This window comes from Sinocyclocheilus rhinocerous, unplaced genomic scaffold (assembly GCF_001515625.1).
Source record: "Sinocyclocheilus rhinocerous isolate Xijiao unplaced genomic scaffold, SAMN03320098_v1.1 scaffold697, whole genome shotgun sequence".
Classification (NCBI taxonomy): Eukaryota; Metazoa; Chordata; class Actinopteri; order Cypriniformes; family Cyprinidae; genus Sinocyclocheilus; species Sinocyclocheilus rhinocerous.
Genome location: NW_015664033.1, coordinates 1,287,620 through 1,303,903, shown reverse-complemented (window position 1 = coordinate 1,303,903; position 16,284 = coordinate 1,287,620). Strand labels below are relative to the sequence as shown.

Genomic DNA, 16,284 nt, shown 5'->3' with positions numbered 1-16,284 from the left:
AGAGGAATAGCCTATATTTAAAAAAAAGAAGCATTTTTGTATTTTGTATTTATTTATTTTTTATTAATTTTATTCCAAAGAAAAATTGTCCTAGTCAAAAATGTATACAATCCTTGTTGATGATTCAATCAAGCAAATTCCAAGATCTAGCTAGCTGTATAGAAAATAATATACTGTGCATTAAAATGAGATTTTAAAGCATGTAAGAAAATAAAAAATAAAACGCATGCAATTTGAATTTGCCTTTCTTTTTGTATACTTTGATTTTATTCCGTTCACAATTTGATTTTTTGTTTTTATGTATTTGTTCTTAATTTTGCGTTTTTATTTTGGTGCTAGTCTTTATGGAACTAAATATAAAAATTAATGTATTTACAAAATATGATTACTCGTACTCTTTGGCATGCTACACATAATTGCTTATTGTGATTGTAAATGTTTACTGTACTGTAATAAAAACAATTGAATGAAGGGTATGGTGTGTCTGGTTCATGCTAACAGTTGTAGGTGGCGGTAGTGCGCTATTTAAGTTTACCAGCTGCTATCAAACTAACGAAAAGAAGAGCCTCTTTAATCTCTACAGAAAAGGAACGGGGTCAAATCCCACTTTATGATGTGTTTTTAACTCTAAATGTCTCTTAAGTTACTTTTACTTTCATTTCAGAAAGATACTAAGTAGACTTAAACCCAGAAATAGCCTGTAAAACTCGAAGTGTAACAACTGAAGTGTTTGATCTGCTACTGTAAAGATTATTTTTGTCAAAAAATAAAAAACGGACATGTGATTCAGAACCATGCAGAATAAAAAAATGAGGATCAAGCAGGTTGGTGTCCATTCCTAGATCTGCTTTGTTGACTATTTTGGTACAAAGTTCACCAGATTTAGTGGCTATGCATAAAATCACAGGAGCTGATGAGTGATAAATAGATGAAGTAGTGCTGTCAAACGATTAATCGCATCCAAAATAAACGTTTTCGTTTGCATAATGTATGTGTGGGTACAGTGTACATTTATTATGTATATATAAATACACACACATAGTATATATTTAGAAAATATTTACATGTATTTATTATGTGTATATATTTATATTCATATAATTTATATTATATATAAATATATTTAAAATATAAACATACCCTATTTTTCTTAAATATATACATGCATGTGTGTGTATTTATATATACATAATAAATATACACAGTACACACACATATATTATGTAAACCAAAAACTTTTATTTTGGCTGCAATTAATCGTTTGACAGCACTAAGATGAAGAAAATAAATGACTTCAATCCCAATTGATTTTCATCATTTTTATTTTTTCCTTTTAGGCCTGATGGAAGTGAAAGAGAATAGTCTAGATCTGAATGAAGTGGAGGAGAAACAGCACCATCAGAAATCTCATGATGCCACAAATGGAGAAAAATCATTGACTGAAAACAATTTCTCACAAAGCAGCACTCAAACAACAGGGCTGAGTTCAGCCCCGACAAAACCGGTGCAAAACGTTTTTTAAACGGAAACGGTGGTGCGTTGAACACCCTGTTCTGATGACGCAAGAGTTGCAACTATGGATAGTATTTTTATGTTACATTAATCAGTATTTAGCACACCTTCCTAAGGAAAGGATATGGACCAGAAGACATTGCAATTACTAAATGATATTTAGACAGACTTAAAGAAGTTCCATATCTATACTTGTGCCCTTATTATTTCAGTTATTTTGCCTTTAATGTAAATAAACATGTGCAAACAATATTCTTGCCCTTGTGAATTTATTTGCATGTTAATTACATTGTGCCAGTTGTCTCTTTAATACCGCGTGGTTTACATACACGTTGCTGCTGATTGGGCTGACATGTTTGACACACCCACCGAACAAGAGAAAACGCTTCTCAAACCCTGTTGCACACCGTTGCACACCGTTTCCAGGAAACATGTCGTTCAAACCGGAAACCGTAGCAAAACGGTGCACACCGGTTTGAGCTTGAACTTGCCCCAGAAGTCAAATGGCCTTACATATGTCCTCAGTGTGGAAACACTTCCACATATAAAATAAACTTTACTGAGAACTCATACGGGTCAAAGACCTTTCACTTGCCCTAAGTGCGGAAAGAGATTCACAAGTAAAGGAAAGTTTAAGAGTCACTAAGTCACTGTGCAGAGAAGCCTTTCGCTTGACCTCATTGTGGAAAGAGTTTCATAAATAAATCTCAAGCTGAAACTCACATGAGAATTCACACTAAAGAAAAACCCTATATGTAATCACTGTGGTAAGAGTTTCACTTGGTCAAGCAGTCTCAAATATCATCAGCGCCTCTATCACCCAGCACAGGAATTTAACTGCGATCACTGCAATAAAATATTTGCTTTGGTGTCACACCTAAAGAAACACCTGAATGTACATACAAAAGAGAAATCTTACAGCTGTTCTGCTTGTGGAAAGAGATTTGTATGGATTGACTTTTTTAAGAGGCACCAGAAAAGACATGAGGGTGTGAAAACACATGTGTGCTCTGAGTGTGGAAACTATTTGATAAAACACCAAAGAGTCCATACGAGAGAATGACCGTACAAGTGCTCTTATTGTGAAAAGAGTTTTGTCCTGTCAGGAAGCCTGAAAATGCATGAAAAATGGCACAATGTGGGACAATTCACACTAGAGAGAGAGACAATTTTACCTGCCTTCAGTGTGGAAAGAGTTACATGTAAAAAACTACTTGATGAACATATGATAATTCACACTGCAGGAAACCCTCACACGTGTCCTCAGTGTGAAAAGAAAACCACAATGATCACATGAGAACTCTTTGGGTGTACAACAATACACAATAAAGCGCTATATAAATGCATCATTCATTCATACACTTGTCCTCAGTGTGGAAGAAGTTTTAATCTATCATCAGGTCTAATCTATCATAGAAAAAAGCAGTGTTCTCAAAGTGCACAGAATTCATGTTCAATGTGAATGAAGGTTGTCAGATGAGCTCAATTTCTTGTACTGTGACTGAATATATCAAGGGAAATATGGCCATTTTAGCTGTGAAATTATTTAAGATTGATTCAAGATTAAAGTTTATTGAATCTCATTTGAATTTTTTAAGCAAGGCCAATAATGTTTGTGTGCTGATTGTACATTATAAAATACAAACATTTTGTCAAAATGATGTGTGATCACTGTTCAATTAATGCAATAAAAACACCTGATCATTTACAAAGAACTGTCAATTGTTTCTCTCAACTGTGCTGTCAGTTGTACTTATGCTGACATAAAATAGAGGGATGGAACTCTAAAAGTGCTGTTATTCTTATCTAGTAAATCATATGTGCCGGAGCGGGAAGAACTTAAAGGTGACATTCTGTACATTTTTCCACTGGCATTTTAACATATACTGTATAGAGGCATATATTTTTAGAACCATTCAAACGCAAACATGTCAAATGTGTTTTTTGGCATGCTTAATTGTGCTCAGAGAAGCTGTATATGCGATCCCATACAGGAACAGAACTGGAGATGTCTGTTAACACTGTGATTTCACTGTGCTCTCAGACAGTGGTAAAACCTGTTAGGATATACTTATATCCTAGAATCAGAGCCGATCCTAGACTTCTGGGGGCCCTATACGCAAAACTGTGTAGGCGGGGAATTAAATGAAAATGAAAATGGAGCCAGAATGATCTCAATAATAATTCACGCAAAAGACGCGATGCACACATGCGTAACCCAATTCACATGCATGGAAAAAAAAAAATATATATTCACAAAAACTCATTCATGTGCACAAAATAAGAATATATATTCATAAAATACGTTTCACAAATGCAAAACACAATCCACAGATGTACAACTGTGTACAAAATTTTTGAATGTTTAAAATTCACGAGTTTATCATGGGCTGTGAATGTGAATCGCCTTGGATTTGTGTGTGTATTTTTGAGACTTTCCTGGCAGCGAACTCCTCCCACGCGGGACACTCGTACTCTTTTGCCAATCAGATTTGAGATCCAATCTGGTAGCGACTTCAACGAGGGGGTGCATAATCTGGCAGGGGTGCAGAATTCGGCACAACACCGGCACAAATTAAGCCCTGCTAAGGATGTTGTGTTATGTATGTGTACAGCATTACATCCTGCACAGAGTGGGGGTACAGAACAGGACACAGAACAGTGAGGGGTTTGTGATGAAAGAGGTCACCAACCCCGCTGAGGCCACACTGTACCAGACAACATATCAAACAGTGCACTGCACCACTTCCAAAAGATATCAAATAAATGAAGCACGCGGACAGCCAGTCCCCTGGCACAGGCATAATATTATCACAGGTAATTTAGCCACTGTATGCACAGAAAAGAGCGTTCAGCGAAACTCACTTCGACAGAGGCAGTTGATGTTTGTGTTGCAGTATGCAAGTGACTCTCATAAATGACCATGCAAAGAGCCATTTTGCTATTTTGGGCTACAGGAGAGAAGGCAGCAGCTGGGCCCAGGCAGGTCAGAAGACAGTCTGGGGAGAGCATTCTGTGGGCAGCTCGGCGTTGGGAGATGCACAGTGACTCTTTTAGTTTGTACTAAACAACTAATAAAATGTACTCAAAATGACTCGAGACACTTCATTGTGCTGGTTAGATGTCAAATATAGTTCTACACTGCATATAGGTCTTCAAAAGTTGCTCTGTGGGGAAATAAAAAGGTTCAAAGTTTGAGGGTACGTAATTATTTGGTATATTTTATGTGTCTCTGTATATATATATATATATACACACACACTGTGTGTGTAGATTTTTAATTATATTAAATCATATTTGGGTTAGTGTTAAGTATTATATATATATATATATATATTATATACTACTATAGTATTTGTTCATATTTAGTTTTTATTTTCATTTTAGCTCTTTATTTTAATATTTCTGTTTAGCTTTATAGTAATTTCATTACTTAAACCGTTCAGTTCTTTGCCAAGTAAACATTTCTAATTTTCACTTCTCTCATTTTTTCTCCATCTAATACTATCTACATTTTATTTCATCTCATCTTTATCACTAAAAATGATTTTTAATAGTCGACAATAACAATGATTTGGGGAAAAAAATAGTTTTGAATCAGTTTATTGTTGTGCTGAACACACTCAAACACAAAATGACAGTTAAAAGAACAAGGAGAGAAGACAAACTTAAGACAAGCCAGTAGAAACGAAGAAATACAAGGAGAGAAAATGAACATGTATATACAGCCCAGCAACAGGTGTTGGATTGGGTAGTGGCTAGAGCTAGAGGACAGTAATGAGGTCCACACAGCACTAGTACAGCAGTACGGGTCTAAGCTCCCCTACACAAACACTCCAGTTCTGTTTTTCCAGTGCAATTTTCAGAACAGTGCAGAAATGCATGTTTCCAAGCCATCTGAGGAAGAAGACTACTGATGATGTGTTCTGTGCATCTAATTAGATAAAGTAAATGTTCGGTAGATGCTTCATCAATTTAAAAATGAATTAGAACAAATTAAGCAAATTTATATTTTTGCACAGACTTAACACATTTACTATGACATGCAAATATACATGGATGTAAAACGGCTGAAATGAACTTAACATTTCAGTGTTGGAAAAAAATACTTCTGATGGAAAACAAATGTATTATTTGAAATGAAACCTAAAAACTAAAAATACATATGAACCTCAAGAGATATCTGCACACGTTTAAGCTGTTTACTAGATGTTACTTTTCACTATCAGCTCAGGCTTTACATTGGTCTGTTGAGATCTGAGGTTGAGCGGGGCAGATGACAATTTTTAACACTTAAATTTATCAGAATTTCACTTTTCACTAGAGCCTAATCTTTTACTCGTTCTTCTTCTCCTTCTGTTTAAGAAGTTTGTTGATCTCTCTCTTCACCATGCCAGCATATTTGGTGATGATGCCATGCTGGTTGAGGCCAGGCAAAAGCAGAAGGAAACTCACTGTGGATACAAAACAGAAAATGAGTGGACAATCACTAATACAATAGCCCTGTGAAGGTACAAACCCGCCACAGACACTGAATAAAGGTACTGTTAATATTTTACAGTTCTAAATTACTGTCCCCCATGAGGCGACTTGTTATATATATATATCATAAAATGATTCTTATTGGGATACCGATATGATTGGAATCTTCATATTTTTTCAAAAGTACCATTCACTTCATAATGGATATAACACTTTCATGACAAATGAAAAATGGCTTCAGAATATTTCACCTAATTGGTACAAACAGATTTAACAATCTTTGTGTGCAGGGAAGGTAAGTGGCAGCATATTTCTGGATTGAAACCGTGGCTTTCCATGACAAATACAATGACCTCTATGTTGCGCAGCCTAGTCACTGTTTGCATGAGCTAAGCTTTGCTAAAGGACAGTGACTTCTCTACAGTTTGCACACTGTGGCGTGTCATAGACCCATAGATCTTAGGGCTTTTTTCCTGCTAGTAAATCGGAATGCATTTGTGATGTAAGAGATAGGACATGAGCAGCGCATTGCTCTAATGTTATACGACAGCCTTTCATCACAGGGGATTTCTTCAAGCAGTTTGCTTAACTTGGTAAACTTTTAGCCCTTATAAACAGCATACATACCGATCAGGTAGGTGAGGAAGAGGTTATGCACTTGTTGTCCGATCCAGGCCACAGCCACAAGACTGCTGATGACGGAGAGGAAATACTGTAGAGAAGTAAAACAAATGTGTTACAAGGAGTACACAGAGGAGGAGCCTATTTTCTACAGAACTTACAATAATATACACAAACGCTTTCACTTGCACACACTATTTGGTTTGAACAACATCTGATCAATAAATGTATATTTACTGATCACTGTCTTAATGAGCGAGTAATTCAGTCAATCATTGAGAAAGCAAGTGACTGTTAGATCACCCAAAAATGAAAGATTTCCACCAGCCGAGCACACGGCGCTGAGTCTTCACAAGGTTCCCACAGATCTCATGGAAACGCTGCTGCTGTTCTGTTGTCCTGTGCAGGAACAAAATAGTGCTCAGAAAACATACACAATAAACAAACAATGTCTTTATGGGTAACACAAACACATCATAAATGTTCACTCATAAACGAAGAGGGAATCTGTTTCCATTTCTGCTTAGCCATTGCATTTTATTTCTGGGCATAAAACATGACCATATTGAAGGCTTAAAGCTTAGAGCCACAGGAAGCTGCCAGATACTAAAATAAATGCCAGGGGTCTGATCTCGACTCGCTCTGCAGAATGTGACGTGCATAGCAAGACCTCTCACTGCAGAGTGGAGATCCGCTGAGTCAAACCAACACTGTGCCTGACACTGGACACTCAGCAGCAACTGCAACCTGTCACTCAAAGACACCAGAGACCTGAACTAGAGCAAGGGAAGTTGCCAGGGGAGACCAGAAGAGGCAAGAACATACATGCTGTGCAAATACCTATGTGTCTTGCCAGAGGATCTGAAGTGCTCTGAAGAGAAACATGCTATTTGATTAACCTCGCTAGTAGACGAAGAGAGTGTTACTTTAGAGCCTGTGGCCGAAAGCAGGACTTGCTGTCGTCTCTTCACTCACCATTTGTTAGAACCAAAAACACGGGGGGCAAGAGTGGGCACCAGGTAATCAGCCAGGCACAGGATCATGACACTGCAGGACAGACCAGTAAGCACAGAGGGGTCCAAGAAGTAGATTAGCCTGCCAATGACAAAATAGGTCATAAACTCTTGCATTCATTTAATTTTTTGATGACTGTATGCAAATTGTCACAATAAAAAAAAAAAAGACACACGATTAGTTCATAGCACAGGATGTTTCTGAAAGTAAAAGGAGGAAGAGTAAAAAAGGAACTCATTCTTAAAAAGACATCACTATTAAGAACTATCCTTTTCTTTTAATGTTTTTTTTTTTTTTTTAAAGCTGAAGCATCTTAGGTGCTTTCACACTTGGTTCGATTGCTCTTTTGCTTTAGACCATCTACAAATGTTAAACCTTAAAATAAAATGTTAAGGTTACTACTGCATCTTTCTGAAAAAAATAAATAAATAAAAATGCAGCGATTGATATTTAGTTTATGTAGTTATTTCTAAAGCTTCAATGTACCGTCATTATAAAATAACTTCATTATCATTTAATTCCAACAAATAAGTTCTTGTTAAAAACTAACCAAATTTAAAAATAATTTGTCTATAATTTCCACACAGGAGAGACTTGGTGTTGATTTCAAACAAAAGTTAATATATCGGTACTGGCATCGGCTATCTGCCAAAATGAGTTGAAAAATATCGGCAAAAATCCAATATTGTGCATCCCTACTGGCAACATTATTCTAAATTCAAAAACAGTATTCTATTCTTCCAGAACGTAAATGACTGTATATAACCAATGATTCCACTGGCATTCATGACATCATTCTGAATATCAGATAGATCAGATTACAACATCATAATAGATTATTATAAAAGGCATATGTTTACAATGTGTAACAACCTATATAATCAGAGGCTGAAGAAAGCAAGTGTTAATGGTAAAAAACCATTAAATACTTCAAGGACTTCAGCTTTCAGCGTGTAGCCTTATCTGATTAACTGAAGTGAAAGATTAGGCCTGTAGTAAAGAAGCAGCTCTAATGCATGCTATGAACCGCAGACTCACATGAACAGGATTGTGGTGGCACCCACTAATACTGCTGGGTACCACGGCTTCTCCCAGCGCAGGACCTGATCTCCAGCCAGGATCACCTCTCCCCATCCCTGCAGCTGCTCTTCCAGCTGACTCGTCTCTTGAGCCTAGAGAAGTGCTTTCAGTCAGTAACAGAGTCAAAACAATGAGTTCTCTTACGACAGATGACATGGCATTATCGGAAATTGTTGTACAATGGGAGTGTCATGAATTCATGGGATGGGCACATCCAGCAGGAATGTCAAGAATGTTAAATAGACACCAATATGAATTATTATCCTATCAGGGATATATTTTAGTTGTTAACATATACGAAGTAAAACAGGAGAACATAAATGGCTTTAAAGACAGCGACTGTGAAACCCTGTGTTCAAACCAGCAGGCCATATTTAAAGGGTCTGTCCAGTTACTTCCTTTATCTGTGATATATCACGTAAAAACATAGGTAGTTACAATTTTAAAGTGCATTTTAAAAGGCTAAAGCATAAACGTCAACCACAGTTCTTGGTGGCTTTAATTGACAACTAACGTAACGTTAATCTCTAAAAAAAATGCAGACTAGGATGTAAAGACTTTAGACAAGCTTATCTCCAGCGACGCTCAAACTAATTTTAAGTTACAAATATTTATCAAAAGCAAATAACGTTACTTGTTAAAAACGTAATATATTAAATATGTAACAAACAAATACATTATCCCTAAAACCATTTAGTAAGACGCTAGATATACTGAGTAATCCGTTTCGTTAGCACCGAATTAGTTAGCTTGCTAACATTTTATCACGCAGTTCATATCCGTGGCGTTTAATTTACCTTCTTTTCGGTGCATTCACAAGACTAACATTTACAAAATTAAAGACAGATTAAGCTTAATGGTGTCCTGTCATGCCATTGTTTAATCTGTTTAAGGTTGTGACAGCAGCAGAAGTCCGCGTAGCATATTGCTAAAGACAATCATAAAATATACATTTCGACAGAAGGCGAACTGCCTGCAAAGACGGAACATTAACAGACCACTTACCAACAGATTTGCACTTTTATTATCGCCCTCAGCCATGGTTTATTTTGGTGTATTTCAGATACTGTGTTGCTCGGAGAGCACGATTATATGAACCCGCCTCCCCTGTACCGCGGCACTGGCAGTCTGTCAACCGACCGTTATTTTCAGGATGTTTTTATCTGAAACTCGGGACACAAGGACTCATGGGAAATGTAGTTCACTAGTAAAATTCAAGGGGGAACCGTTCACAAATATGGTACAGGGCCTAAACCGATAAAGAAATTTCCCCCAACAAATGAGCAGTGGAAGGTGCGTAAACTCTAAAGGGTGAAATGTTTAAAAGGGTTGAAAATGTACAAATCAAGCTGTGGGCTCAGTAATGATCTACTTTGGAATAGAGCCAAAGATTAAATTTCCCCTAAATTAAAAGAAAAACAAAATTCACATATTTTACAATAATTTGGGTAACACGGTTGAATGGCTGAGCTTAAAAAATGCATTACCTACAAACTATAAAATGTGTAAGAATGGAGAAAAATGGAATAAGATTGATATTTCTTCAAACTATGCTAAAGAAAGGGTCCAGATAATGGTATTTCACAGATGTACATTTTTGTAATGGTGGAAAATTGTGTGAAAACAAAGGGAGAAAGCTTAGATGCAGCCACAACTTGGGATGGGGCTAAATGTTCGTTTTGGTAAATTAATATGGTTTATGGTTTTAAACTATTAATTTACTATTTTAATATATAATATAGCTTGCAGTTGTAATATAGTTTTCACTACAATTGAATATTTCAATATACATTAAAAATAATGTTTCATTTTAAAACAATCGAGAAGGTCAAATATAAGTTCAAGTGACGAGTAAACAAAACATATATTTGCTAATAATTGGATACAAAATATGTCATGCTCAAGAACAAATAGGCTTTCAATATTAGGTTACTACTGTATTAACCTCAGGTTAAGCAATGTAACCACACTTGTAATTATGAAAGGGGGTCACAGCACTGCTTTTAACACTGGGTAATGAAGCCTAGTTCCTGAACAAAATTAAATTGCAGTACAAAAGGTAGACAGTGTGAAATGCTGTGGTAAGTCTAAACAAGTTAAAATTCCAATTCCGAAAAATTCCAAGTATAAAAATCAGACAAACATGAACAAAAACAGCAAATGCTTGAATGAAGACCCAAGAGGTTTAATTATAGTTTTATTTGACCAACAAAGTGGAGTAAAACCATTAGGAGACAACAATTGTAACCATCACCACATCACTATTCCATTACTTATTTCTCCCACTAAAAATGTAAAACTAGGTCAAGATCAGTAAAACACAAGCTTTAATGAGGACATGTATCAGCGGTGATACACTTCCACAGGCAAGTCAAAAAAAAAGGAGCAATCTAGTCTAAATCCATAGCAAAGAAGGAAAGGGAGAAAGAATCTACAATACACAAACAAGATCAGAGATGCATACTAAGAAAAAAAGCATTTAGAAACTGATTTGCACATCTCACCATATTGAGCCTGGGTCATACTCGAGGATCAAACCAAAGAGACCTCAGACTGAGCACTTGCCAACTCCAAGCACATCAATTCATTGTGCCAAACATTCAGAAACACGTGACGGTGAATGTTCCCAAAGCCACTTTGCAATTTGCCTTTTAATTGTGAAATCTGTGCAGTACATTGGTGAAGGTGTAAAAAGTCTTTTTTGCAGCGTTTCCTATATATACTTGAGGGGAAAAGGTCTTTTTTGTGGTTAAGAATGAACTCTAAGGTCTGCCAAAGGCCTTCTGGCTTCCAATGGAGTCCTTTGAGCCTTCTGGTCACACAGCCCTCCACACCCACTCCAGCAGGAGACAATCCAGCCGCAAGTCGTGCCCGACCCCAAGCCATCCAAAAACAGAGGATCCCTCTAAGACCGGATCACCCTTTCCCTCCACTCTCGCACAAATGTAGTCTAGAAACTCGCTAATTATCGCAGACTGTCGCTCAAAGAGTGGATAAACTGTCTCCTGCAAATTTTCCCTGTGGCAAATCCTATTTGTTTTGATAGTTGACAGACATTTATTTTGTTGTTGTTGTTGATACAGGGGTTGGTTGGGGGGGTAGTTCAAGCCGCGTGTGCCTTGCCCCCCCCCCCACCCCGCCTCCCCATCTTGGTAAGCTCCCCACACATCTCGGGGAGACAGATGCAGACCCATTTCGTTGTATTAGCTGGATTGCCGGGTGTAGCTGTGCTACGGGGATCCGGTGTGGGTCCGAGGGAGGGTCTCTACACCCCCCCTCCCCTTTCCTGCATGGTGCTCTGTGGCTCCATTGCCCCAGACCCAGTGGATTTTGGTGGATTTCTACCCTCGCTGGACCAAAGTGATCTACAAGGATCCCGTTCACACCCATGCTGTCCATCCCTCGTACAACTGTGCCAGGTTGTCCAAGTTTGTCGCCTCTTTGATGACATAATCCACCTTAAAGAGAGCAAAATACATGGCATTAACAAACCCACACAACAGCAGCAGTAAGGTTGTATAGATAAAGGAGGAAAGCTCACCTGCTCAGTGACACTCATTCTCCTGTTAGGGTCCACATCTCTCCCTTCCAGTTTGGCCTTCACCCTCTTCCACACACTAACAGCGTAGGAATTCCTCTCTTGCACAGCTGAAGGAAAAACTGCTGATCAGTGATCTTAGCAAAGCTTCAAGTTGATTTCGTAAGAGGACTTCAATGAAAGGCACTATTTTCCTTTAGAAGATACCATTATCCAAACAATCCATTGTCAGTACAAACTGTAATTTAAACGTCATGAGTTTAAACTGCCTGAACGTGAACATCGGTGAAGTGCTTTTCATACTCAAGTTGACATTGATCTATCGGTTAAAATAACTGCACATTGGCCCTTGTAGGTCAAACATGCAGATCTAAAGATTCTAAACTACGGTTCAAAAGTTTGGGGTCTTTAAAAGAAATTAATACTTTCATTCAACAAGAACGCATTAAATTGATCAAACAACAGTAAAGATACAAATGTAAAATGTTGCAAAATATTTCTGTTGCAGGATGTTTTGGCACTGAAGTTTTAAACTATACTATTTTTACTGTATTTTTGTTCAAATAAATCCAGCCTTGGTAAGAGAGAGCCAAAAAAAATTACCAACCCAAAACTTTTGAGTGGTAGTGTACTTCTCAATAGTTTATAATTATTAAAATGCTAAAACATTGAATGTATGATCAGCATTAACTTGATGAATAGTGCCTTTTAATAGGCATCTTTTAAAATAACCACATATTGGTCAAACACACATATGTAAAATTGCTACATTTTAAATGGACCGATCTCCGAGATGGCATTCGCATCACAACTAACCTCTTCCAGTTTTGGGATCCCGCACGGCTCTTTTGGGGCTTGGGGCCAGTCCTTTACTGTTGATCATCAGAGTGCTGGGGGGAGTGTCCACCGGCGTCCCAAAGTTTCGAGGAAGAGCTTTGCGGGCATTCTGAGACATGCTGTCAGGTTGGGTCTTCACTCCACTGCAGCGCACTGCTATAGTAACAGACAGAGAGAGAGTTCAAACTCAAATCACCTACAGAAAAAAAACCCACCATGAAAGAACCAAAGCTACATCTTAAACTTACCAGCAGCAAAGCTGGTCTGGACTGTGGAAGTGGGACTTGCACAGTCACTTCCTCTCTCAGTGACAAGAGGAGAGGCGAAGCTCACCAAGCCATTGTAGATGCTAAGGAAAAAACAAACAAACATTTTTAACAAAAAACCCCTTGAAGGATTACAAGTTGTGTTCTGAATCCAGCACAAGTGCTCACCTCTGGCTCTGAAGCTTTAGCTCCTTCAGGGTGGCAGGGATCTCCTGCAGCAGCTCAACCTGTTCTTGGCTGCGTGGTTGACCTGTAGCTTGCACTACTGTGAAAAGCACTATCTGCACATTATCCTGCCATGCTTTGTATTCTGACAGGAACTGACGCACACTACCCTCATAAGTCACTTCTTCTCCCTCCGCAAGGGCATTTTCCTCATCCTGCCAAATTGAAAAGCAGGTCTCATTGGAGTGCACACAAAAGATAGATATTCGATAATATTTAAAACCACTTTTTATCAGCGGTTAAAGGTGACCAACAAACTAAACACGTCAAGCATTTAGCATCAGAGGCTTATATACCTTTGCCATGGCACGCAGGAGGTGCTTAACATCAGCAAGTTGGCGGTTGTGATTGGACAGGATGCCTTTAATGGAGTCTACCAGCAGCTGCAGGGTTTCGGTCACTCTCTCCAGCTGCTGCTCTCTTTCCTCCTGCATGGCTCTCTGATTGGACATCTCCTGGGTGAGGTGATTCTGTGCGTACACAAGCCACTCAGGCCCACCAATGGACAGATCCATGGCAGCACTCTGCAAAAACACGATCCAATGCTTTTCAATTAGAAACAGCGGACACCCAACAGATTATGGTGAAAATTTTTTTCTTGGATTCCCAAGTAGTTAAAGTGATTTGCAGGGTTGCACTGATATAGTTTGACTAAATAAACTTAAAATAAAATGCCAGAAACTAAAATAAATTGTTTTAAATCCTACAAGTGAATTCAGGCATACTATCATACATGTAGAGTATAAAAATGGATATTTAGAGAGTCGCAGGATTTAAGTTTTAAATTATTTTTAAATATATCCTCTAAAATGGAAGTTAACCTTTACCGATTCATTAAATATTATCAACAATGAAATATACAATACTGATCGATCGCTATGCACTACAGTTCAAAGGTTTGGAGACAGAAGTTTTAAGAAACTGATAAAAGGAGAGTAAAGAAATTTATGATGTTACATGTTGCTCTTCTTCAAAAAAAGAAACCAAAAAAAACAACAAAAAAAAACAACACTATTTTCAACATTGACAAGAAGAAATGTTTCTTGAGCACCAAATCAGTATTAGAATGATTTCTGAAGAATGGAAATCATTTCCATTATTTTACATTTTAAAATAATATTCAACTAGAGAAGTTATTTTAAATTGCACTTTTAAAAACATTTCTGTTTTTTTACTGTATTTTTTAATCAAACTTGGTGAGCATGAGACTTTTTTAAAAAACAAATAAAACAAAATAAAAACTTTACTGACTCCAACTTTTGAATGGTTGTGTAGATAGTAAGGGTGCTCCGATTGATCGGCTACCGATGACTATCAGCCGATAATCGCTTTGGGATGTTTGATCGGCGGTCTCTATAAAGGCCGATCTAAAAAAAAAAAAAAAAGATCTCAAGCTGTTGTGAGAGGTTTGGCACGACGGTGCACCGTCTCAGTCTGTCAGACTCGGGTAAAATGAAGGTGAAGTACAATTCATATTTCTTCATTAAATAACATGAAGAATTTGAAAACTTTGTGAGAATTTTACAAAGTGTGAGTGAATCACCACGCACGCTCTCTCTTTCTCTCTCAAAATGCGCAAACGGCTTCAAATCACATCGCGTCTGTCTATAAGCGAGCTGCACGCTGTACAGTTGACACAGGAATTGTCACTTGCACAATCGAGGCAGTGTCGCATCGTCACTGAAGTTTACAAAAAAGCATTTCTTTTTAATTCTTGCCAGTGTTTAAACCATTCTCATGCGCTCTCCTGGAGACTGAGCGCTCATGCACACTCGGAAGCGCACACACATATCGTCAGGTTCACATGTTTGCAGTGCGTATGCGGTGCATATTTTTTTCGAGCTCATGTTAACTGATTAAAGCATTCACACTGCACACGGTTGCGGTCCGGCAGTGTGTTCCAGGCGCGGTGCGTCTGCAGCAGTGCAGAGATCATTTCCACACAGAGTCTATTTTTGCTGTGATACACGTGCTGAATTAAAGTAACAGTGCATTGTTTGCGGTAAATGTGAATATGGATTGACACGAAAATGTAGTAATTACACCATAAATGCATATAATTAAAGTCTCCTGTGTTTCACAGCACATAGGCTATGGCTTTTTGGCTAGGTTTAAAGGAAAAGAGCACTTTTATATAAACAAGGCATTAAGATGGCACTTGTGGAGGTAGGAAAACAAAGTTCTTTATGAACCGCAGGATTGCTTGTACTAAAGAATTAAATGCAAAAGAAAAGGCAGTAGAGCTGACTGTTTCTGTCAATGGTAAGTTTCAAATTTAAATTTTACGTTACAATACTGTACTAATACTCACTGATACTTCAAAATGTATTCAAGTACTCAAGTTAAAATGTACTCTTGTTAAAGGATTTTCTAAGACTGTCCATATGTTTCAACCTTTTGATAATATATTTAATGTGATATTCAGCATTTATATACATACATATTTAAAGGGTTAGTTCACTCCAAAATGAAAATTCTGTAATTAATTACTCTCACTCATGTTGTTCCAAAACCGTAAGACCTTCGTTCATCTTCAGAACACAAATTAAGATATTTTTGATGAAATGTGAGAGCTCTCAGACCCTGCATAGACAGCAACGCAACTGTAATGTTCCCAGACAGAAACGTAGCAAGGACAACGGTAAAAAAGTCCATGTGACATCAGTGGTTCACAACTTCAATTTTGCAAAGCTACGAGAATACTTTTTG

The 16,284-nt window shown here is 37.6% G+C and overlaps 1 protein-coding gene and 1 pseudogene across 1 annotated transcript in view; both read right to left on the bottom strand.

Annotated features, from left to right (window-relative positions):
- Positions 1–5,085: 5,085 nt before the first annotated feature.
- On the bottom strand, positions 5,086–9,860 carry LOC107729554 (ADP-ribosylation factor-like protein 6-interacting protein 1; annotated as a pseudogene).
- Positions 9,861–10,890: 1,030 nt separating this feature from the next.
- LOC107729485 (serine/threonine-protein kinase SMG1-like) overlaps positions 10,891–16,284 on the bottom strand; it is a 43,252-nt gene continuing 37,858 nt past the window's right edge. The window contains exons 57-62 of the mRNA XM_016540012.1: positions 13,872–14,099; positions 13,519–13,730; positions 13,333–13,433; positions 13,064–13,240; positions 12,251–12,357; positions 10,891–12,167 (exon numbers count right to left, since the gene is read on the bottom strand). Of these exons, the coding sequence (XP_016395498.1) occupies positions 12,090–12,167; positions 12,251–12,357; positions 13,064–13,240; positions 13,333–13,433; positions 13,519–13,730; positions 13,872–14,099 (903 nt within the window). The 3' untranslated portion in view covers positions 10,891–12,089. The remainder of the gene's footprint in view (positions 12,168–12,250; positions 12,358–13,063; positions 13,241–13,332; positions 13,434–13,518; positions 13,731–13,871; positions 14,100–16,284) is intronic.